This window comes from Carcharhinus amblyrhynchos, chromosome 10 (assembly GCF_965287045.1).
Source record: "Carcharhinus amblyrhynchos chromosome 10, sCarAmb.v2.hapA, whole genome shotgun sequence".
Lineage (NCBI taxonomy): Eukaryota > Metazoa > Chordata > Chondrichthyes > Carcharhiniformes > Carcharhinidae > Carcharhinus > Carcharhinus amblyrhynchos.
The window spans coordinates 73,776,788-73,801,615 of record NC_137333.1 but is presented as its reverse complement, the minus strand read 5'-3'; the positions used below and the strand labels follow the sequence as shown (position 1 = coordinate 73,801,615).

Here is a 24,828-nt window from a genome sequence, read left to right as displayed (position 1 = left end):
ATGTAGGTCAAAGTCACAGTACGCAGCGACACAAACCATAGAAAGGGTTATTGGAGCTGAATTATTTATTGATGCTGGTGGAGTAGTTGAATGGATTTGATGAAGAACTAGATGTTTTTCCAAGTTTTTTAATACTGTTCTCAGTTCATTTAGTCTTTTTTATGCAATTTGTAGGATACATGAAATACTTTTCTAGTCGTATTCCAATTTGAGCTAGGAAGGCATTTTTGTATGACAGATTTCTCTGTCAAAAGAAAATCTACATTATTTTCTTGTGCATCATGGCAAAAATAAAATTATATTTTGTCACACCAACAGATATTGCCACAATGCAATTCTATTGTAATTTTAAAAAAATCCTGTGGTATCTTTCTGTGATTGCTGTGTTCTGTGCATGAAGGAAGGATGAATTTCTGCTATTAAAGTATCTGGTGTTATTTTAATTAGTTTAGGAACTAACCATTATTATATCTTAATTATTACAATAATCATCATACTATACTTTTTCCTAAAAGTATAAGTGATCTACTTAATGAAAATATAAGTGTATTTCATTATATTCCCTGGGTAATGGGATTAGGCAGGTAGTAATTGATACTTTTTTTTGTCTGTGTTTTAACAATTATCCCTAGTTACCTACATTTTATGTGTAGAAAAAATTTAAAGAATTATCATAGAGTGGAAATAACCATAGGACCTATTGTATGTTCTGGGAGATCATTTTATCCCCAGCAATGCTCTGATATTTTGATACACCAACACAAAAATGACCAAAAGTCAATTTAAAATTTACTAACATTAGTTACAACTACCAATTAATTATATTAAACTGATCAGCTAAATCATCTTGCATCAGTGTTTCACCCATCAATTAAATATTCACGTGGACTTCAAGATCAAGTGGGGGTTTTTGTTTTCCAGAATGTTTTTCTACTATTTTGTTATAAAAATGAGGTTTATAAGAATATGTTTTAGAACTGGGTCTCAAGTGTAGCTAATTAGCATTTCTACCTTGACAACAAGGCCCATTTGATTTATGTTAACATGCAGGTGGGCTTTAAGGGGGAAAGATTTCTAAGGTAACTGTGAAATTTTCAGGTAAGAAATCTGCTGGAATTCTGGAGAGAGGGAGTGACATGAAGCCAAGAGTGTCTCAAGTTCATCGTATAGTGTGGGAGCCTGCACTCGAATTCTAAAAACAAATTGGTGAGGATTTGAAATGAGGCTGGAGTATTAGTTTAGCTTGTGCAAGAGGGAGAATTGCAAGGTAAAACTGTCACCTTGGAAGATAATTCTAGGGTTTAAAAACTACCAAGCTGGCAAAGGGAAGAAATGGAAATAAACCCTTAGATTTTGGACTGAGCCTGGGAAAATCAAGTGAATACTTAAGGAATCGTGTAGAGTGGATCTTTAAAGTGTGTTTTGGTTGTGCTTAAAAATAAAAAGGGAAAGTTCTGTTGTATAGTTTTAAGTAAAAGCTGAACACAGAAATTGTGTTTAGTCAATACTGCTTTTAGTCTTGTTGTTACAGTCAGTCTTAAAACCTGAAGACTTGTCATGTCATCCTTTTAGCTATCAACTGGAAGTTCAAATTTATTTTTAAAAGTTAACAGTCTCTACAGAATGTACCCTGTAAGTTTCTTCTTGAGAAATGCAAGTCCGATTGCCTCAATCCAGGAAGACTAAGATAAATCCTATAACAGGAATCAGATTTGCCATTTTGGTTCAACAAGAAATAACAAACCAATTGAAACCAACTTCAAATGACATCCATTATATTGTGGAAGCTCAGCTGAAATAGTGTATGCACTTAAACACTTATTTTTCCTTACTTACGTAAACAATTATTTTATTGTTGGTTTTTTTGTATCCAGAATGACGCATTTAATTTTCTTCATTTTCAGCCAGTTGCTCGGCCACCTGTTCCTTCACATCAGGTACCACCATATAAAGCAGTGTCTGCTAGATTTCGACCTTTCACGTTCTCCCAAAGCACACCTATTGGCTTAGATCGGGTTGGACGCAGACGGCAATTGAGAACATCAAATCGTAAGTAATATGCATTTAAATCAAGGAACATGAAAGAATGTGATTATCAGCATCCAATAAAACATACGTCTGTGAAAGTCGTACTGAGTTTCTCCCAAGTTTCTCCCAAGATTCTCATTATCATTAATGCCAATGTCCAGCTTATTTAATTTACTTCATGCAACCTTCAAAGTATGCTGCGTGATTTCAAGGCATTCAAAGCTATGGCTGTACCAAATACCCCCACAAAACTACTGAAGAATTGGATGCCAGAACTAGTAGTTCTCCCATCCTTATCTGTTTGTTGCACAGCTGCATGCAATGTGGAATGTTGTCTGGGTACTGTGGATGTCAGCATATCAGTTGACTTTTGAAGCCTTGAAAATTCCTTCTGTTAATGGGGAACAATTTATACATCAAGTATAAAAGTCCTGTGGGTATGAGTGGGCGTCATTTTGAGATATCATCTGCTTCTGATGCAGTGTGGGTGCCCTTGTAAACTTCTGCACACCTTTGCAACACTTCCCGTATCATCTGCTTGATCCCTTAAGCCCATGTATGAGGCGCTGGTAAGTAAAACATGCACTAGGAGAAAAATTGGACCTGGCTACTAATGTGAGATTGTATCATGGCTGAAAAGGAGGTCAAATTTTATGCCAAATATATGCAAAGACATGATTTTTTAGGACTGGAGAAATATGGTCGTCTGGTACGATAATCAACTTGTGTCCCATAATTTATGCTATGTCCTATCCACAAAAACAAAATAATTTACAAAGAGGCAATTCAACAATCAAAAAGTTAATGACCATTTCTGTATGTTCCACTGTCAACATCTTGGCGTTCACCATTGGACTGAAGCTTAATGGGACTAACAGCCCCTTCCCCATCCAATATGTTAAACACTAGCAGCTGCAGCACACCAAGAGGGAGTCCCAGGCAAGTGTCTTCAGAACGTTAATTCTACACCCTGCCACCCACCAATTTTACGTGGCTCTGTCAGGCACTTTGGCCTTAACAGTCATTGTCCTGCATTTTGCCAACATAACAGACTCCGGTATTATAACATCCATCCCTTGATGGAATTTAAATTGTGGGAGTTTAATGAACTTGGAAGTCAAATAAACTGAGAAATCCACAGAAAAAAAGAGCTAGAATTACATCATGCTTGAAGACCCCAGAAGTAGGTAATCCCATGGGAGGGCTGCAAAAGATGCAGCAAATCTTGAAATGTTTGACTTGTCCATTTACTTTCACCATTGTGAAAATGAGGCCACCTCAAATAAAGAATTTCTGTGCAAGTTCTTTTCATGCTCCTACTTCACAGGTTTCACTAATTGTTAAGCGCTTTGGGACATCCTGAGATCATGAGAGATAGTTTATAAATGCACCTTCAGGCTGTTAATTCTACAACCTGCCTTCCATCAATTTTACATGGCTCTGCCAGGCACTCAGGTTGAACTGCCTTGAGGAGTGCAACATCCATTGAGTCTAAACTTGGTCTTTTGCATTCAAATGGTTTTATTCTATTCCAGTATCACAGTGGTTTAGCACTGCACCATGAACATTGATTCAGTTCCAGCCTTGGGTGACTGTCTGTGTGGAGTTTCCTCTGAGTTCTCTGGCTTCCTCCCACACTCCAAAGATGTGCAAATTAGCCATGTTAAATGCTTGGGGTTACTGGGTGGGGGGTGTGCTGGGTCAGACACTCTTGCGGAGAATTGGTGCAGAATTGATGGGTCGAATGACCCCCTTCTGCATTATAGGGTTTCTATGCTTCTAAGACTCAAATTTATATTATTTGAACTTGTCTCTTGCAACAATAACAAAAGACTAGTATTTTACAACTGATGTTAATGGTATGTTAATTGTATTCAGTTTAAGGGTGAGCAAGTGAAGGGCAGTGATTGATTTAAGTACCACGAACACATGTTTAAACAAAACCTCTGGAACACTGAGTGTTGGCTAGGAAGGTGAATATTTGTTACGTTGCATTCTGTAAATAAATCTAGTATTAAGTAAAAGATTGGTGTCCAGTTGCCTATTTTATCATTTGCTTCAGAATGAATTAAGATAGTGGCAGAGGATAGTTGCTTAAAGGTGAAGGTTAGAAACTAAATTTATTTTAGACAGAAGACTATAATTTGAGTTACTTCTGTTAAGGATGGCTGAAAGCCTGTGTAAATTGTCGGAGTATGATTACCCACTAATGTTCTCGGAATTTGAACCGAATTGCCGGTGCAAAAGTGAAGTGGATGTGTAGACACTGGTTATGTCCTTACTGAAGAGAAAATCGGCATTGTCACTTACCAACAAAGGTAAAATCAGAAGCATTGTATTTTGGGAGCAGGATGCCCGTTAGTTGGATATTGATGAAGGTTTGGATCTTCTATTAAGCTTCATGGATAGAATTTGAATGAAAGATTCATAGATTTTTAAAAAAAAGAGTCATTCCGTAGAGGAATTCATCACCAACCTTAACAGAAATTCAATTGGTGATTCCTTATTTTAAAGTTTATTTATTAGTGTCACAAGTTGGCCTACATTAACACTGCATTGCAGTTACTGTGAAAATCCCTGAGTCGCCACACTGCGACGCCTGTTTGGGTACACTGAAGGAGAATTTAGTATGGCCAATGTACCTAACCAGCACATCTTTCAGACCATGGGAGGTAGAATAATGTACCTAACCAGCACATCTTTCAGACCATGGAAGGAGATAGAATTATGTGACCATAATTCTATCTCCTTCACAATTGCATTGGAACGAGATAGGATCAGGCAGGCTAGGAAGGTGTTTGTCTGGGGTAAGGGGAGATACGAAGAAGTCAGGAAGTTACTTGGACAAATAAACTGGAAGGAGGCGTTCTTAGGGAAAAGTACCGAAGGAAGGTGGCAGATATTCAAGGAATGTGTGTCTGGAGCTCTGAACGACAACGTTCCGATGAGACAAGGGGGTTTTGGTAGGTCGCGGGAACCGTGGTGCACAAAGGCTGTGTTGAACCTAGTCAGGAGGAAAAGGAAGGTGTACAAGAGGTTCAGGGAATTAGAGGTTAAAGATCTTGAGGAGTATAAGGACTGTAGGAAGGAACTTAAAAGGGAAATTAGGAGAGCCAGAAGGGGTCATGAGAAGACCTTGGCGGGTAAGATTAAGGTGAATCCCAAGGCCTTCTATAAATATGTGAAAGGTAAAAGGATAAGAAGAGAAGGGATAGGACCTATAAAAGGTGGGGGGGGAAAGGTTTGTGTGGAACCAGAAGAAATGGCAGAGGTGCTTAACGAGTACTTCGCCTCAGTATTCACGGTGGAAGCTGATCTGGGAGATTTTGTTATGGATTTGCAGCAGATGGAAAAGATTGAGTTTGTGAATATTAAGGAGGAGGATGTGTTGGAACTTTTGAATTCTATCAAGGTAGATAAGTTGCCTGGACCAGATGGGATGTACCCCAGGATACTGTGGGAGGCGAGGGAAGAGATTGCAGAGCCCCTGGCGATGATCTTTGCGTCGTCAGTGGAGACGGGAGAGGTTCTGGAGGATTGGAGGATTGCGGATGTAGTTCCTATTTTCAAGAAAGGGAACGAGATAGCCCGGGAAATTACCGACCGGTGAGTCTGACCTCTGTGGTTGGTAAGCTGATGGAGAGGCTTCTGAGGGACAAGATTTACAAACATTTGGAGAGGTTTGACATGATCAGGAATAGTCAGCATGGATTTGTCAAGGGCAGGTCGTGCCTTACAAGCCTAGTTGAGTTCTTCGATAATGTGACTGAACACATTGACGAAGGAAGTGCCATGGACGTAGTGTACATGGACTTCAGCAAGGCGTTTGATAAGGTCCCCCATGCAAGACTTCTTGAGAAGATGAGAGGGCATGGGATCCAAGGGCCTTTGGCCTTGTGGATTCAGAACTGGCTTGCCTGCAGAAGGCAGAGAGTGGTTGTGGATGGGGCTTTTTCTGAATGGAGGTCAGTCATCAGCGGAGTGCCTCAAGGATCTGTTCTGGGACCCTTGTTGTTTGTCATTTTCATAAATGACCTGGATGAGGAAGTGGAGGGATGGGTAAGTAAGTTCGCTGATGACACTAAGGTCGGTGGTGTTGTGGATGGTCTGGAAGGATGGCAAAAGTTGCAGCAGGACATAGATAGGATGCAGGACTGGGCGGAGAAGTGGCAGATGGACTTCAACGCGAATAAATGTGTAGTCATCCATTTTGGCAGAACCAACGGGATGAACGAGTACACTATCAAGGGCAGAAGTCTGAGTAGTGTTGAAGAGCAGAAGGATCTTGGGGTCCGGGTCCACAGGACTCTTAAATCGGCCTCGCAGGTGGAGGAGGTGGTCAAGAAGGCATATGGTGTACTGGCCTTCATTAATCGAGGGATTGAGTTTAGGAGTCGGGAGGTAATGCTGCAACTTTATAAGACCCTTGTCAGGCCTCATTTAGAGTATTGTGTGCAGTTCTGGTCGCCTCACTATAGGAAAGATGTAGAAGCTATTGAGAGGGTACAGAGGAGATTTACAAGGATGTTGCCTGGACTGGGAGGCATGCCTTATGAAGTTAGGTTGAGGGAGCTGGGACTCTTTTCCCTGGAGAGACGAAGGTTGAGAGGCGACCTGATAGAAGTTTACAAAATGTTGAGAGGAATAGATAGGGTGGACTCTCAGAGGCTATTTCCCCGGGTTGAAATGGTTGCTACGAGAGGACACAGATTTAAGGTGCAGGGAGGGAAGTTCAGAAGTGATGTTAGGGGTAAGTTTTTCACTCAGAGGGTGGTGAGTGAATGGAATCGGCTGCCGTCAGTGGTGGTGGAGGCGAACTCGCTGGGGTCTTTTAAAAGACTTCTGGATGAGTATATGGGGTTTAATGAGATTGAGGGTTATAGATAGGTCTGTAGGTTGGTAGGTGTTGATGTGATTGGCGCAACTCGTGGGCCGAAGGGCCTGTTTGTGCTGTAGTGTTCTATGTTCTATGAAACAGGAGCACCCGGATGAAACCCATGCATACATGGGGGAAAGGTGCAGATTCCACACTGGCACCCAAGCTGGGAATCGAACCCAGGTTCCTGGCACTGTGAGGCAACAGTGCTAACCACTGTGCCACCGTGTTATTCTTACAATCCCTGCTGATTTTAATACCGGACACGTCAGGTGCCAGAGTGAAACCTGACTTGTAGATTCAAACTTTGTTGTTTTATAGAAATCATGGAGGAATGCTCATAAGATATAGGAGCAGAAGTAGGCCATTCGGCCCATTGAGTATTTTCCGCCATTTCATCATGGCTTCTCATCCCCATTTTTCTGCCTTCTCCCCATAACCCTTCAACCCATTCCCAATTAAAAATCGGTCTAACTCTTCCTTAAATTTACTTGCTGTACCAGCATCCACTGCATTTGAGGTAGCAAATTCCACAGATTCACAACCCTTTGGGAGAAATGGGTTCTCCTCAACTCTTTTAAATTTGCTACCCCTTATCGTAAGATGATGACCTCTGTCCTAGAATGACCCTTGAGAGGAAGCATCTCCTCCATGTCTACTTTATTCATACCTTTTATCATCTTGTATATCTCAGTTTGATCTCCAGAGGCCTAAACTGGTCAATCTTTCTTCATATGACAAACTCCTCATTTCAATGGAATCAATCTAGTGAACCTCCTCTGAATTGCTTCCAATGCCACTACATCCACTGCCAGGCTGCACGGTGGCAGTGTTTAGCACTGCTGATTCACAACTCCAGGCATCTGGGTTCGATTCCCGGCTTGGGTCACTGTCTGTGGGGAGTTTGCACATTCTCCTCATGTCTGCATGGGTTTTCTTCAAGTGCTCTGGTTTCCTCCCACAGTCCAAAGATGTGCAGGTTAAGTTGATTGGCCATGCTTAAATTTGCCCCTTAGTGTCCTGAGATGTGTAAGTTAGAGGGATTAGTGGGCAAAATATCTAGGGATATGAGGTTAGAACCTGGGTGGGATTGTGGTTGGTGCAGACTCGATGGGCCAAATGGCCTCTGCCTGTACTGTAGGGTTTCTGTCTTTCCTCAGGGGATCAAAACTGTGCGCAGTACTCCAGGTGTGGCCTTGCCAACGTCTTGTATAGTTGAAACAATACTTCCTTTCCTATATATTCTAATCCTTAAGCTATAAGTACCATTCTATTCCCCTTCTTTATTATCTGCGGTACCTGCGTGCTAGTTTTCTGTGACTCTTGAACAAGGACATCCAAATTCTTCTGCACCAGAGCACCCTGAAGTCTCTCCATTTAGATAATAAGTCGCCTGCCCATTTTTCCGACCAAAACGCATGACCTTACGCTTATCCATATTAAACTCTATCTGCCACATTTTGGCCCAGTCTCCTAACCTGTCTATAAAGGTTCTGATTTCTTCATTGCAATTTACTGTCCCGCCTATTTTTGTATCATCTGCAAATTTGGCTGTAGAGCCTTCTATCCCTATATCCAAGTCATTAACATAGATTGTAAATAGCTTGGGCCCAAAAACCAAACCATCCAGGGAAAAAAAAATTCATCCCAACTCAGTCTTCTGTCAATCAGCCAGCCACCTATCCAAGCTAATAAATTATTTCTAATCCCGTGTGATATAACCTTGTGAATTAATTTTTTATTTGGCAACTTATCAAACGCCTTCCAGAAGTCCATATATACTACATCTACAGGATCCCCATTATCCACTTTGCTTGTTAAATCCTCGAAGAACTCCAGCAAATTAGTCAAACATGATTCTCCATTCATAAAACCTTGCTGACTCTGATGGATAGCGTTTTGACTTTCCAAAGCCCTGATATTCTTTGATAATTGATTCTAACGCTTTCCCAACAACAGATGTTAAACTAACTGGTCGGTAATTTCCCACATTTTGTCTCCATCCCTTTTTGAATAAGATTGTTACATTAATATTTTTCTAATCCACTGGAACCTTTCCTGCGTCCAGGGAATTTTGGAATATTATAACCAGTGGATCCACCATCTCTGCCACCACTTCCTATAATACCCTAGGATGTAAGCAATCAGGCCTATGAGAACATAGAATATAAATTTCTATTTATAAGAAATAGGAGCAGGAGTAGGCGATCTAGCCCTTCGAGCCTGCTCCGCCATTCAATAAGATCATGGCTGATCTGAAGTGGATCAGTTCCACTTTCCCGCCTTCTCCCCATAACCCTTAATTCCCTTATCTATCAGAAATGTACCTACCCATGACTTAAATACATTCAACGAGGTAGCCTCCACCACTTCAATGGGCAGGGAATTCCAGAGATTCATCACCCTTTGAGTGAAGACGTTCCTCCACAACTCTGTTCTAAACTGCACCCCCCTGCCCCATATTTTGAGACTGTGCCCTCTAGTTCTGCTTTCCTTTCTAAGTGGAAAGAATCTCTATACCTCTACCCTTTCCAGTCCCTTCATTATCTTGTAAGTCTCTATAAGATCCCCCCTCCTTAGCCTTCTAAACTCTGAGTACAGGCCCAGTCTATTTAATCTCTCCTCATAAGCTAGGGCCTGGGGGACTCAACTGCCCTCAATCGCAATAGTTTGCTGAGTACCTTTTCTGTATTGATGATATTTGTTCTAAGTTCTATTGTTTCTTTTACCATTGACTTCCCATTCCCAAAGGAAGAGTACTAGTGTCCTCCAACGTGGAAACTGAGGCAAAGTTTTGATTTCGCATCTCTGTCATTTCAGTGTTCCTCACTGTTATCTTTCTGGTTTCATCTTCCAAAGGACCAACATTCATCCTAGCGACTCTGTTCCCTTTTATATACCTATAAAAGACTTTGCTTTCCTCCTTGATATTTTGCACTAGTTTTCTTTTGTAATTTACCTCGGCTCTTTTTATTACTTTTTTAATATCCCTTTGCTTATGTTTGAAAGTTTCCCAATCATCCAGCCTGCCACTGGCCTTTGTAATATGGTTTGTTAGTGAATAAGTTCACAGGAGTTTATTGATGAACTTTTAACACAAAGAATAAAACACTTATTAAACAAGAATAACTATAATATACCAGACAAAATGTTGGAATGATTGCCACAAACACAAGAAAATGATTCAAACTCTCGTTATTCCTTTTGTTATGGAGAAAAGTACAGCTATTTGGCTATAGTGTACCTCTCTCGCACTTGGGGAAAACCAGATGTAAACTCTTGGAGTTTCAGACAAGGCCTTTAATACGAACTATATAGTAAGGGTCGGTTCCGGGTCTCCAACTTGTGATTCACCAGGGAAAAGCTCTGATTCAAGAATTTTCAGACAATTATAGTCAAGATCCAGTTATAAGAAATTAGCATATACCAATCAGGGATGTACTGAAAAAAGAGTTACATATATCCATGCATAACAATTGATTAGGGTTATATCATGCATATGATACAAATGTTAGAACAAGATACAAATATTTAAACCTAGCACAGACGTTGCTTGCCTAATTATAGTTTCTAGTCAGCATGAAGTTTGGTTATATTAGCTGATCACTTTTGCAAGTTATTCTTGATATCCTAGCTTGTGTCTGGGTTTGTAGATTTCGGTCATCTCCCCCATGTCCAGATGACTGATATTTAAATAGCTTCTCTCAGGCTGAGTCATAGGTAGATACAAAAACTTGCATTTCATGGAGTCTCCCTTCCTATTCATAGTGACGTGTTCATTGTTTGCCTGGCCTGTGAATTAACAGAGTGAGAAGTCTCACAACACCCAGGTTAAAGTCCAACCAGTTTACTTGATGGTAAATGTTATTTTATTTGATTGTGGATGTCTCCATATTGTGAATTAACAGCCCATGGCCTGATGCCCTGGTGTACTTGTATGCTTGACTGCATTTTTTTAACCCTTTCATCGAATATGGTTATTTGTATGGCTACTAGTCCTGAACACTTTTTTTATCTCAGCAATACTCTTACCGACACACAACTCGGTGAAGATTTACCGCTATCTGAACATCAAGGCTTCTTGTTTGGGCTGGGCCAGTTACAAAGCTTTTCTACTTGTGGAACTCTGAGCATTCACCAGACTTTTTTCCAACTAGTATCTCTGTCCAAGAAACCCAACATTAGACATGCAAAGCAAGCATGAGTTCCCTAAACTCAGATCCCTAACAGACTTGCAGAGTTTCTTATTGGAGAGATTAGAACTCCTGTCAACAACAGTTCTTTCTCCTTTGTTTTATTCCAACATCACTAAACAAGCATCTCTTTTTACCCATAATGGATGTAAAATGAAAAGCTTCAACAGTATACCTTATTTTTCAGCAGTGCTCAAGTTCGCCACTACCAAGCAACTAGAAGTAATTTCTCCTCCTCTCAATCCTAAATAATTGGCCCCATACCTTGAGACAGTCCTTCTGTATTTTCTGACCAGCATAAACAATCTCTCAGCATCCACCACATTTGGAAACATTGGTGAAATTTCTGACAATGGAGGAATTTTCTAATGAAAAATATGAAAATTGCATTCACAGTTGAGCAACTGTCTCTCCAGGAATCAATTTTTTTTTCCAAAGGCGGCTCTTGAGATTTTCTTGACGACTATCTTTTGGATTTCAGAAGCTCCTTTCACATTCTCACTAACTCTTTGATTAGGTGATTCAGTCATGTAGAAAAATTGCCTTCTGCAAGAGCCATTGTGCATTGAACACGGCTGCTCTTACCACATTTTCTATATTTTGTTTCCTCTCTTGTGATATTCTATAGGTTCTGCTGTGTCTGCATCACACTGTTTTTACATTTTCAGTCTTCATCACGTGATGCTTTAGTCTCCGATATAATCAATGCTATGACCTCTCACTATGATTGTTTTATGGATGGTCTAAGGCTAAAATTAAACTACCCACTGATATTCAAGTGCTAGTATTTTATCCTGTTTCAATTTTGATATTCTACAAACGTAACCTTTATTTATGTGTATGTATGCCAGATAGTGATGCTCAAGGTACTCATTTGGTACAGTAGATTTATTACACTAAAAATGTTAGCTGAATGATGTAAATCATCCAACAAGTCTGATAAAAATCTAATCCAAAAGTAAATGGTAGCCCAAATGAAGGTAATTGCAGGCATCTTTTTTTCTTTCTAGGCAGAAGGACAGAATGTAATGGTACTACTCCATTACAGATTAGTCAGGTCTCCAACTCTGAAAATCTGCCCATACTTGATTGTCTGTCAGACTAGCAGAGGTAACAAACTTAATAGTACATATAAAACTTGATGACTTAATAAATTAAAAATACAATCTTGAGCTATAGAGTTATATAATTTCAAGAATAGTTAAAATAAACTTCAAAGCCATTTATTGCCATAATGGCAAAGCAAGAATTTGGTTCAATCATTTGCTTATATCTATCAAAAAATCTAACAGCTCAACTGTCAAAAGAGGAAGCCTTTGTTATATTATTAGATCAGCAACACTGAATGGTTTATTGTTTCCATCACAATGATAACATTGGAGCTTAGTATAAGCTGGTATCAGTGGATACCCTCCCTCCCTCCCTCCCTCCCTCCTTCCCTCCCTCCTTCCCTCCCTTCTCCACTGACACACGTCGCTGGCACTGCAGCATCCAGACTATCCTGATGAGTCCTCTGGTGGATCCCAACATGACCCCCCACTCCCCTCCCCCACCCCACCCCTTCATGATGTCCTCCTCAAGTCGCCCTTGCATGGCCACCTCCCTCTTGCGTAGCCCATCATTGTGCATAACCTCCCACCCCTCCCACTCAGATCCCATCTCCTTGTCACTACCCTGACACAACTGGGCACTGGCAGAATGCCAAGCCAAGCACTGCTCAATTTGGAGGCTTCAATTGCTTCTAATTTTTCCTGGTGTGGCCATGGCACCTGGTCTCTACTACTACAGCGCATCAGTGATTTTCACCAGTGAGGTTGGAAGCACCTGGGGAAAGCAGCTGTTTCGGACCCATAATCATATGCAGATACAGGCAGTCCAATAGTAATGAGCATCATGTACTTTCTGGGTGCAAAGCCATTCTTGCTGATTAAATGGGGCCAGAAAGATAGCAATCCAATTTGTGCTGGGTGTGAATCGGATTTTTGGCCTTGCATGCTAATCGGTGATCTGTTAAGATCGTGTCCATGGCTCTGTGCCAAATTTTGCTTTATAATGCTCCTGTGAAGCAACCTTGGGCACTATTTGGACCATTATTTAAAAGGTAAAAAATTGCAGTATGCTGCCATGCAGAGGGACCTGGGTGTCCTTGTGTATGAATCACTAAAAGTTGGTTTGCAGTTGCAGCAGATAATTAAGAGGGCAAATATAATTTTGTCCTTCATTGCTAGAGGAATGGAATTTAAAAACAGGGAGGTTATGTTGCAGCTGTGTAAGGTGCTGATGAGGCCACACCTGGAGTACTGTGTACAGTTTTGGTCGCCTTACTTGAGAAAGGATATACTGGCACTGGAGGGGGTGCAGAGTAGATTCACTAGATTGATTCTGGAGCTCAGAGGGTTGATTTATGAAGAGAGAGCAAGTAGACTGGTGCTATACTTGAATTCAGAAAAGTGAGGGGAGATCTTATAGAAACATGTAAGATTATAGAAACATGTAAGATTGTGAAGGGAATCAATGAGATAGAAGCAGGGAAGTTGTTTCCACTGGCAGGTGAAACTAGAACTAGGGGCTGCAACATCAAAATAAGGGGAAACAGATTTAGGACTAAGTTGAGGAGGAAGTTCTTCACCCAAAGGGTTGTGAATCTGTGGAATTCCCTGCCCAGTAAAGCAATTGAGGCTACCTCATTGAATGTTTTTAAGACAAAGATAGATTTTTGAACAGTAAAGGAATTAAGGGTTCTGGTTAGTGGGCGGGTAAGTGGAGCGGAGTCCACGAAAAAATGAGCCACTATCTCATTGAGTGGCAGAGTAGGCTTGAGGAGCCAAATGGCCTGCTGTTGTTTCTTGTTCTTATGCTCTTATGTTCTTCCTAATAGCACACTAAGAGCACTATGGAAATATAAGTTGTTGTTTCTGCATCTTTTAGACTTGTCTGCCCTGGCATTAGTTAGGGGGTGTCGAGTGACCCAGCCTGATGACATGTCAGCATTCATTTGTCAGAGGCTTAATAAGAGCAGAAGAAATTGAAAAATAGGAAAGATCAATCTTCTGCCTTAATTTCACTTTCTTGACCACTCCATATTTCCCTGGATTCTTTGGACCAAAAATTGCTTTTGGTCTTAACTATGTGCAGGGAAAGAGAATCCACAGCTTCTCGGGTAACAGATTCCAAGAATTCACAACTATTTAAATGAAGAAATTTCTCCTTGTCTTGGTCGTAAAAGATTTATTCTGACACTTTCAGGTTCTAGGCTCCCCAGCCAAGAGAAAACAGCTCAGTGTCTACTCTGCTAAGCCCCTTCAGAATCCAAAAAATGTGCGAGTTAGGTTGATTGGCCATGCAAAATAATTAAATGTGTCTCATTCTACAATGTTAGATCTGAATTACTTTATCCTATGTTGATTCCACAATGTATTGTTCCAAAGAAAGGGTTATAAAAGTGTTCTACAAATTCATCCTCCAGAGAAACTTTGCCAATTTGATTAGTCCAGTCTATTTGAAGAGTAAAGACCCTGCAAATATTATATTGCCTTTGTTACAAGCTCCAAAATTTTGCTGTTTAATGCTCTAGCCAATGGTATAACCACTGTTAAAGACCCCATAAACTACTCCTGCCATTAACCAATACTGATTTTACTTCCAGATCTTCTGAGCCTAGATCCTTTCTTACATTGTCCTGATGTGCTTTACTAAGAGGGTTTCTAATCCTCCTTTTCCATTCTGTCTATCTTTTCAAAACGTTGTCTACTCTGGGATATTTATTTTCCAACCTCATAACCATGTCTCTGTATTGATTAGATATAAACTACTATTTTCTCTTTGTGTTACTGGTGAATATTTCTCATTGCAAATACTTTGTGTCTTCAGATATAAAATCTTTAATGTTAGTACTTTTGTCGGACCTACTTATACAATATGCCAGGACAATGATTCCATCTGGATTAAATTGAGATCACCCCAATGGATTAGTTCTCCCTTTCTCCAGCATTGTTGTTAATGCCCTATAAATTCAAATCCCCTCTTTCTACACTACTCTGAACCACATGTTTTAGATTCTCTAATTTACTTGACATCAGGCATGGCTCAAGTAATAATCTAGAGATAATTATTTTTGCGGTTCTGTATTTTAATTTGGCCTAAAACTCTCTCAGAATATCATTCCTAGTTCCCATGTGGACCAGGACAAGTGAACCATCCCCTCCCAGTCCAGTTCATCTCTGGCTGTAAACAGATGTCCCTAGCCCTGGCACTGGGCAGAAAGCACAATCTTTGGAAGCTGATGAGAATTGATTCCCCTGACTATATTGTCCCCTATCACTACCACATTCTATTTCACTTATCTTGAACCCCCATCCTCCCTCTCCAACTTGAATGACATTCTGCAGCATGGTTGTGTAGTCAGTTTGCCCCATTCACCCTGCAGTCCTTGTTCACATCTCTGTGGGCCACCATATTTTGCACCCTTAAGTGAAAGACTCCGCCATCACTACAAGCTGGATTTCCTTATTTGCCTGACTGGTCATATCCTCCTGTCTCTGACCATTGGCCATCATTGAACAAATGAATTAGGAGTAGGAATAGGCCAGTCAGCGCCTTAAGTTTGCTCCAGTATTCAATAAAATCATGGCTGATCAGGCTGTAACTTCAACCCCATGTTCTTAATTACTCTTGTTAACCTTTCACCCTTTACCCCTCTCTTATGGCTCAGCAGCTCTGAATCCAGCTCAATAATTGAATAAACGTTGCTCAAGCTGCAGACACACACTACAGATACAGTTGGTGATCAGATGCTAATAAAATGATTAGTCAGTGACTTTTCCTTCACCTGCAGATAGGTGGCATGTATGATCTAACAGTCCAACTGAGACCGGGACATTAAAATGAAGAATGACATATATGAAACCATTTGGATAGTCATCTGCCTGAAAAAAGAATACTCCGTTCAAGCAATCCGTAGATAATCAAAAATTGTCTTGCAACAATTAAATGGGCAGTAAAATGGCAAGAGGACATGAAAGTAGCATACAGCAATATAACTACTTGTGTTGAGATTTTGTGATTAGTGAGAGTTAGGGGGACTATAAAAGGTGAAGTGTGTTTTCAGTTATACGAATGTGAAAGTTTCTCCTCTGTCCTGCTTATCCTGTGTTTATGGACAGCATATTGATTCAATGTGTGCACTGTTATTTTAACTTGAAATATAGTTGCTGACAAAAATTTAAGAAATTTGTGTGCTGTATCAGATGAAGTAAAGAAAAACTTACAGCAACAACAGAATTATTCAGAACCTTTAAATTTTCCAACCCAAGTTGAGAGTTTCTCCATTGAAGCATATTTTACAATCTTATGATTATGGAACTTTGTGTAGATAAGCTTAAATGCAATTGTTCAAGGTCACAATCTGTTCCTGGGATGAATAAACTGGACCTTCGTTTATGTGAAGTGTGTGTTGAGCAGTTTTCTGTTGAGTTTGTATAACTTTGCTATCTCTAATTTCAAGGTGGCTTTGGGATATTAATTATCTGTGTGTGATAAACCATGTACTAGAAACCTTCTGATAAACAAACTTGGAATGCAGAATTTGACTTTTAACTATTTCACAATTTGTGGTCATATCTAGTTTTTAAAATCATTAACCATTAGATTAATCTAAAGGGAAATAACTTTTTCAAGTTTGTGCACTATATGTGAAGACCTCAGTTCTTACTTTATTAGTGTCACAAGTAGGCTTGCATCAACACTGCAATGAAGGTACTATGAAAATCCCCTAGTCGCCACACTCTGGTTAGTGAGGGAGAATTGAGCGTGGCCAATGCACCTAACCAGCATGTCTTTAGAACTGTGGGAGGAAACCAGAGCATCCGGAGAAAATCCATGTAGACATTAGGAAAATGTGCAGGCTCTGCACAGACAGTGACCTAAGCCAGGAATCGAACCTGGGTCCCTGGCGCTGTGAGGCAGCAACTGTGCCACCATATAAATTGTTTGCTATAACTTGTTGTAAAGTTCTATTGTATGTAAGTTGGAAAGAAAGTGTTGCTCCAATATATTCTGTTTGAACCATAATACATTATTAAGTATTTGTCACCTTGGTGCAATTTGGGAACAAATATTAAGTAAATTTGAATTTAGACATCACTCTGGTTTTTGTTTCAGAATCAAGGAGGAAGCATCGTTAATAATGTAGTGTGGCATTTATCTGCTAATTCATATTCAGCTGCACTTCAGTTTGTAGCAGTCAGATCTTTGTAGGGGGCTATTACAGTGTGTGGCACTGCATGATTAAGGAGGGGAGAGGAGGAAGGGGGTTTCTGAGCATGTTGTGGAAGAAAATGGATTTTAGATTTGGGATTTGCTGGTTTAAATAATTTAAAATTTGTTTGAGAGGGGCTTTGATTCTGGCCAACTTAGGTTTTGAAATGTAATATTTTTCATAGTCAATGACACAAATCTTACCTAGTTTGAGTTTATAAATGCTTCAGAAATTAATCTATGAACTCTGAAATATTTTGTACCACATTTCCTTAGCTATATTTTTAGGATGGTGTAACTTTAAAAGCTATTTTGCATTGCCTATTGGCTATTTCAGTCACCTTTCTTCATTCAGTAACCTCCCTTGAGTTACCCCATGACATCACAGGGGAAAAAAATCCTGTAAGTAGTTGATGTATAGTGAGCAGTGGACTGTTGGTGTTGAATCAGTGCCTGGCCTGATGAAGCCGACTGGCAATCGAGCCAATGAATGAACCATTGCAGAGGTTCAAATACGTAGCATTTGATGTGCAAGGAAACAGCAGCAATGTCTTTCAGCTAAGTCAACTGCTTTGCCATAAAATTCATATATTAAAATGGTAGCAAGGGGAGAATTGACAAGATTTTGGAGTCTAGAGAGCCTGCAGCTTGGTATGTATGTTTTAAAAAAATACTGTTTATTTGCATGAAGCTGTGAAAATTAAAGCTAAAGGTCACATGAGGAAAGTATTTCACAATAAAAATGGAACACAGAAGAAAACGTAAAGAGTTGATTTAGACAATTGTGCTCTGGATTTATTAATTTAAAAGTGAAGAAGCAGAATCTATGGTCTGAGGATAGAAATTATGGGAAGTATTCTCGATGTCTTACTCTTGAAAAATGCCAATGACTAAGCATATACGGCTAGCTGGTGGTATTCTGATTATAGGCTTTTAATTGGAGTGAAATAACTATATCCTGAACACAATATGTTAGAAAAATAAAAATTTTATAAGTCATTTTATTTATAATCACACTGAAAACCTTTAGATGTGGCTTTATTAATACCGCTATTCAAAATTTCATCTATCTTGTGGCTTTCAGCATACAGCAGTTTATACTTGTTTTTTGGAAAGTGCACATGCTTTACAGTAACTGAAGGAGCTAAGCTAACTATAAAACATTTTATCCGAGAGCATTATTTTCTACTAAATCGTGTTGTTCTATATAATAGGAACATGATAGCCGATGTCAGATTGTTTGTGGGAGACAGAAATTCATAACATAATAAATGTTTTTTTTCTCGCAAGAGGCAGAGTATTAATTTTAAAGAGACAATGTCCTTCTATTCCGGAAGTGTTTTTATCATGATGACAAAATGTGCAGGATTATGCTTCTTTAATGTGCTTAGCAATATTTCAGTGTAATTTGTCTCATAATTTAAAGAACATGGTTGTGCAGGTGTTGGTCCTTTAAAAAGCCATATTATGGGTGTATCCCTAAGATAAAATATATCTATTTAAGTAGAAAGAAAACATTGAATACAGTAAAAATATTCTTAATTGTATTTTTAAAAAAAAGTCATGTGAATATAGACCTGGGATTTATGTTGGGAGTTACCAACATATAATGCTGAATTTTCACGTGGAATGGTGTGTGTGTTTTGGAGAGCATTGAGAGCTAAAAGTGGCAAAATTGATGATATATTGAGGAAATGGACTTCTGCATTTGACAGCTGCGTGTTGGGCTGTCTGCATTTTAGGCTGCCTGTTCTGGAGAGGCAGGTCATCAATTTCCATATGCTAACCGCTCAATAAGAGCAATATTGACACACTGCTTTCACAGATTTCCTGGACTTCCTGGAACTTGCTAATGAAACTAAGTCAACTACACAATGGCAATTGAGGGGGCTAAAGCTCAGTCAGAGATGCCAATAACTACTCCGTATTTACATCTGCATTTTTATCTATGAGTTGGAAAGGATTTGTTCACAGTACTTGTGCAAAGAGATTGTGCAATTTATAGGTTACTTTTTACGCTTTGGGTGTTTACTTTACCACATAAGGCTTCTAATTGGCTTTCACATCACTTGACTTTGCAGCTTTGCCTGGCATTTTGCAGGTGCAATATGCCACCGACTGCCCATAAGACATGGGTATCTACAGACCAACCAAGTATTTTCATCAACTACAAGGGCCTCCACTCTATCAGTGTGCTGCTAGTGTGCAACTGCAAAAGATCTTTATGCAAGTGTGTGCAAAATTCCAGGAAAGCTGCCACTGTGCTTTCTTCTAATGGCAATCCAAACTCTGATTGCTTTGCACCTGGAAGCAGGCTTGAGGAGGAGCTGCTAGGTAACTGGGGTTACACACTGTAAATTTGGTTCATGATGGTCATCAGAAACTTGCCAATTGAAGTCCAACAAATCTGTAATGATATCTTATCACATACTATGTGCAATTTTGAGGCCATTGGCATGCTGAGTAGGTGCTTCAGGTGCCTGGGCAACACTGGAAGAGTTGTTCAGTAGGCCAGGGCCATGGTTTGCTTTGTTCTGCTCCACACAACAGCGTACAACAGTAAAACTTGGGCCTTCAAGATGAACAAAAGATCAGATCCCCCTCGAATGATTTGAAGGGGGAGGAGATGGAAAGCAATGAGGACAATGCACCGTAAGCTGCTCAAATTTCTTCAAGGCATGCTCTTACTAATGCAGTTAGGATGCACCAACGTATCCATGTCAGCAGAAAATGCAGTGGCCACTCTTCTCCCACCCCCATGCGACTGTCATAAAGCTGTCCTGCAACCAAACAAATGTTGACTCAGTATTCATGTGGGCATTGCCTATGTGAATTCATGTTCTCACATTCACCATCAGAACAAGTTAGAAGGTCACTTACCACCCTACTCCCAAAAAATTGGAAAAAAACATTTGTGTGATCTGAGTACATTTTTTAACAATCTTATGACCAAACATAAAAATAATTAAAATCTGTGTATATCAAAATTTGATTTTGCTATTTTGAAATGAATTTCTGCTGAACCATAAATGACTGCTATAGGTCACATAACTTGAGATCAGTCATCTGTTCTGGGGAGCTACTAACAGATATTACAATACAATTTCATACTCATCATTGTGGAATCTCATACATTTTAATCATGCAACTAGATAACTAATGGATGAACTGACTCACCCGGCCAGGATGATAACTAAGACAGAGACATCAAAACTTGTTATATCTGAAGAAGTGTTAACAGCCATCATTTGCTCCTAAGGGAAGCAATGTATTTTGACCAGAAGTACAAAAACTGCTTGCGAGGCTGCATTTAACTCATTAATGGGCGATGGCACATAACCCCATGCTCTGGTCTTCTGGATTGTTTTAATATTACATTTCTATCCTCACAGCTCAGTCTACTGTTTTAACACCGAAAGGAAGGAACAGCAGCAACTCTTGGCTGATCAAATAGTTGGTCATCATCTTTCAGCTCCTTGAAGTTTGTTTGATTTTAAGTGTTTGATCAGAATGTACCAAGCAGTCTAAGCATAGAAACCCCACAGTGCTGCATTGTCATTCATTTCCAGGAGTTTAGTGTTATTGTCTCTGAACAGAAACTCAGCTGGACTGAATTCCACCACAAAGGAAACAAACTCTGGATTTTGACTTCTCAGAACCTGGAAATTACAGGAAAAAATATTAATTTGTGTTTTTTACCTTTGCCCATAATTGTAAATCTTCCTCTTTTTCATTCCCCTTATAGTGTGCATGGGTACAACTTCACCCCAAATTTGAAAATGAATAAGCTTCTGAGGTAATTGTAATATTTGCTGTGAATTGTAGAATTTGCTGTGAGTTATTAAATTGGATGCCTCAAACTGAGGGTTTGGGGAAACGCACCACAACCTACTGTGAAAATAATTCAAAAGCACCTCTGCTTATGGACACGCAGGGAGAGGATAAAGAAGTTCAGTTTCTCTTTGTCTCTGATCCATAACACTTATTTGGCATTGCCTCAGACACCCATCTGTGTGCCCTTGTGCAACATTGGAGCTTTATTCTTCCCTTTCTTGTTTTTCCTAAGAGATGTATATGTCGCAGAGGTAGGAGCAGATTCAGATCCCAATTCTGACTGCCAAGATGTTCTTGGGCAATATCACCTGTGTTTTAGAGTCCTTGTTGAGACTGCATGTTGAAGAGGCTCTGCCTTGCTGGATGAGGCAGCATGTGTGGCACTGGCTGAGAGGTGGCCTGTGAGAAACCAAAGGGCTTTGAAAGAAGTCTCTGCCTCCACGTCCCCTTTCACTATCATCCCTCTCCAGGTCCAGCTGACTTTAATGCTACCTCTGTTTTGGAGAACTCTGCAGATAAAACATGGCACATTGTGGCCAAAACTAGGCTATCTGTCAATTTAAGGTGCAAAACATGTTTGCCTCCAGAACTTGCATGGTGCTGTTGAAGGAGGCATGGACTCACTTGAACAAAAGATGTAATGTTCCATGGTATTGGTCACTCTCTTTTCATGGAAGAACATATCATCTCAGAGGCCTGTGATTGTGTGAGTTCTACTTTGAATACCTTTCTGTGGATCACACATGGTCTGCTGCTGCTCCATAATTGTTGACAGTACCCAAGGTACAGAACCTGCATCCAGCTGAGAAGCGCTTCAAGAGAGCTATGCTCTTCAAAGCAGGCTCTCCACTGCTACTGGTGTTTCTCACATGTAAATGAGTCACCAAGTAAAAATACAACTATAACTATCTTATTGATCCCAACAAAGAATGGGTATCTTACTTCATGCATCCTCAAAAGGAGACAACTTGTTTAAGGAATCATCATCAGTAACCTTCACCAACTGATCCTGTATGCATGAAGACCTGTGGGAGATAAAAGACATGAATTAGTCCTGCCATAGATAAGGATATGTTGCGCCACACTATCATTATGAAGCTGATCATATTTCCGTTGAAATCAAATCATTGTGACTTGAGTGCTGTATGGTGCCTTTGATTTAATTGTGTCATCAGGTAGTTGGGAGTTCCACACATCTTCCCAATGCTAAAGATTGATGAGACTCCATTTATCTCCAGTGCTACTACCTTGATGTGCTTGTCAGCTGTGAGATGTTTGGAGGGCTGGTTATCTCCTGCTCTGGTGTTCTGTGCTCTTTTCCTTCTTTTGGAAGAGGCCTATGAAGAAGTGTGATAGCATTTATTCATCTTTTGGATGGAAGTGCATTGGGTAACAATGACTGAGGGAGGGGCATGACATTGTTGAAGGATGAATGGGAATGGTGGATGGATAGATAAGGATGTGAGGAAATACATAAAAAGAGAAGGGAGATGTGCACCTACAAGATATATGGCTAGAAGATACAAAAATATACAAAAAATACTGAAAATTTAGAGGTAAAAGGGAGGCAGGAACTTGTTATTAATGAAATAGTACTGGGAAAATGATATTAGAATTAAAAGTTGACAAGGCTTGATGGCTGTCATCCTAAAGTCTTGAGATAAGTGGTTGCAATAGAAGTAGATTTTTTGGTTGTGATCTGAAAAGGTCCCAGTGGATTGGAAATCACAAATCACCAATCTCAAGACCTATATTCAATAAAGGAGGGAGATTGAGAGCAGAAAACTATTATCCTAACATTTGTCATAGGGAAAATGCTAGAATCCATTACTCAGGAAGTGTAAGGCATTTAGAAAATCGCAATCCAATCAAGCGAAGTCATGGTTTCATGAAAGAGAAATTGTTTTGACAAATTTGTAAGTTCTTTGAGAAAGGCACTAATAAATAAACGAACAAAATAATACAAGTAGCAGGCAAGGTAGATTGTGTGGATGTGGTGTATTTGGATTTCCAAAACGTCTTTAGCAAGGTGATACATTTACTTGGACATAGAATTGGTTAGCCACCAGGAAGTAGAGAGTAGGGATAAGTGGGTAATTTTCAAGTTGGTAAGCTGTTAGTAGTAGAATGCCACGGAGATCAGTGAGCTCAAAAATTAGCTATCCATACCAATGACTGGGATGAAGGCACTGAATGTATTGTAGCTAAATTTGCTGATGACATAAAGAGAGGTAGGATATTTGTCAACAGTATATAGGGATTTGGATAGGTAAAGTGAGTGGGCAAAAATTTGGCAGATGTAATATAATGTGGGAAAATGTGAACTTGTTCGCTTTGGCAAAAAGAAGAAAAGCAGTATATTATTTGAATGGCGAGAGACTGCAGAAATCTATTTGTTTAAAGTTTATTTACTAGTCGCAAGGAAGGCTTACATTAACACTGCAGTGAAGTTTACTGTGAAATTTCCCTAGTCGCCGCACTCCGGTGCCTGTTTGGATCAATACACCTAACCAGCGTTTCTTTCAGAATGTGGGAAGAAATCGGAGCACCCAAAGGAAACCCACGCAGAGATGGGGAGAATGTGCAAACTCCACACAGACAGTGACTCAAGTCTGTAATCGAACCCAGGTCCCTGGTGCTGTGAAGCAGCCGTGCTAACTGCTGTGCTACCTGGCTGCCCACAATCTACAGTACATACGGATCTGGGTGTCCTTATACATGATTCACAGAAAGTTCGTATGCAGATGCAGTAAGTGATTAGGAAAGCAAATGGAACGTTGATGTTCATTGCAAGAGGAACATAAGAACATAAGAAATAGGAGCAGGAGTAGGCCATCTAGCCCTTCAAGCCTGCCCCGCCATTCAATATGATCATGGCTGATCTGTCGTGGCTCAGTTCCACATTCCCGCCCTCTCCCCATAACCCTTAATCCCCTCTCTTATTAGAAACCCATCAACCCGCGTCTTAAAAATATTTAGCGAGGTAGCCTCCACCACTTCAACGGGCAGAGAATTCCAGAGATTCACCACCCTTTGAGTGAAGAAATTCTTCCTCAACTCCGTTCTAAACCGCCCCCCTTTATCTTGAGGCTGTGCCCCTGAGCGGGAAGAGTCTCTCCACCTCTATCCTATCCATCCCATTCATCATCTTATACGTCTCAATGAGATCTCCCCTCATTCTTCTAAACTCTAACGAGTACAAGCCTAGTTTATTCAGCCTCTCCTCATAGCTCAACCCCCTCAACTCCGGTATCAGCCTAGTAAACCTCCTCTGCACTCCCTCCAAGGCCAAAATATCCTTGCGTAAGTACGGCGCCCAAAACTGCACACAGTACTCCAGCTGCGGCCTCACCAATGCCCTGTACAGCTGCAGCAAGACCTCCCTACTTTTATATTCAACCCCCTCGCTATGAAGGCCAGCATCCCATTGGTCTTCCTGACCACCTGCTGCACCTGCAGGCTGAGTTTTTGCGACTTATGCACAAGGACCCCGAGGTCCCTCTGCACCGTCGCCTGCTGCAGTTTTTCTCCACGTAAGTAATAATCCTTCCTATCATTATTCCTACCAAAGTGGACCACCTCGCACTTGCCAACATTAAATTCCATTTGCCATTTCTTACCCATTGGAGTCAGGAAGAATGA

The 24,828-nt window shown here is 40.2% G+C and overlaps 1 protein-coding gene across 8 annotated transcripts in view; it reads left to right on the top strand.

The window, feature by feature from the left end:
- Positions 1–24,828, top strand: part of LOC145349065 (spermatogenesis-associated protein 13-like) — a 288,754-nt gene that overhangs the window by 211,926 nt on the left and 52,000 nt on the right. For all 8 annotated transcript variants that reach the window (XM_080197352.1, XM_080197345.1, XM_080197349.1 and 5 more), the window contains one exon: positions 1,905–2,049. In XM_080197352.1, coding sequence (XP_080053478.1) covers positions 1,905–2,049 — 145 coding nt within the window. The remainder of the gene's footprint in view (positions 1–1,904; positions 2,050–24,828) is intronic.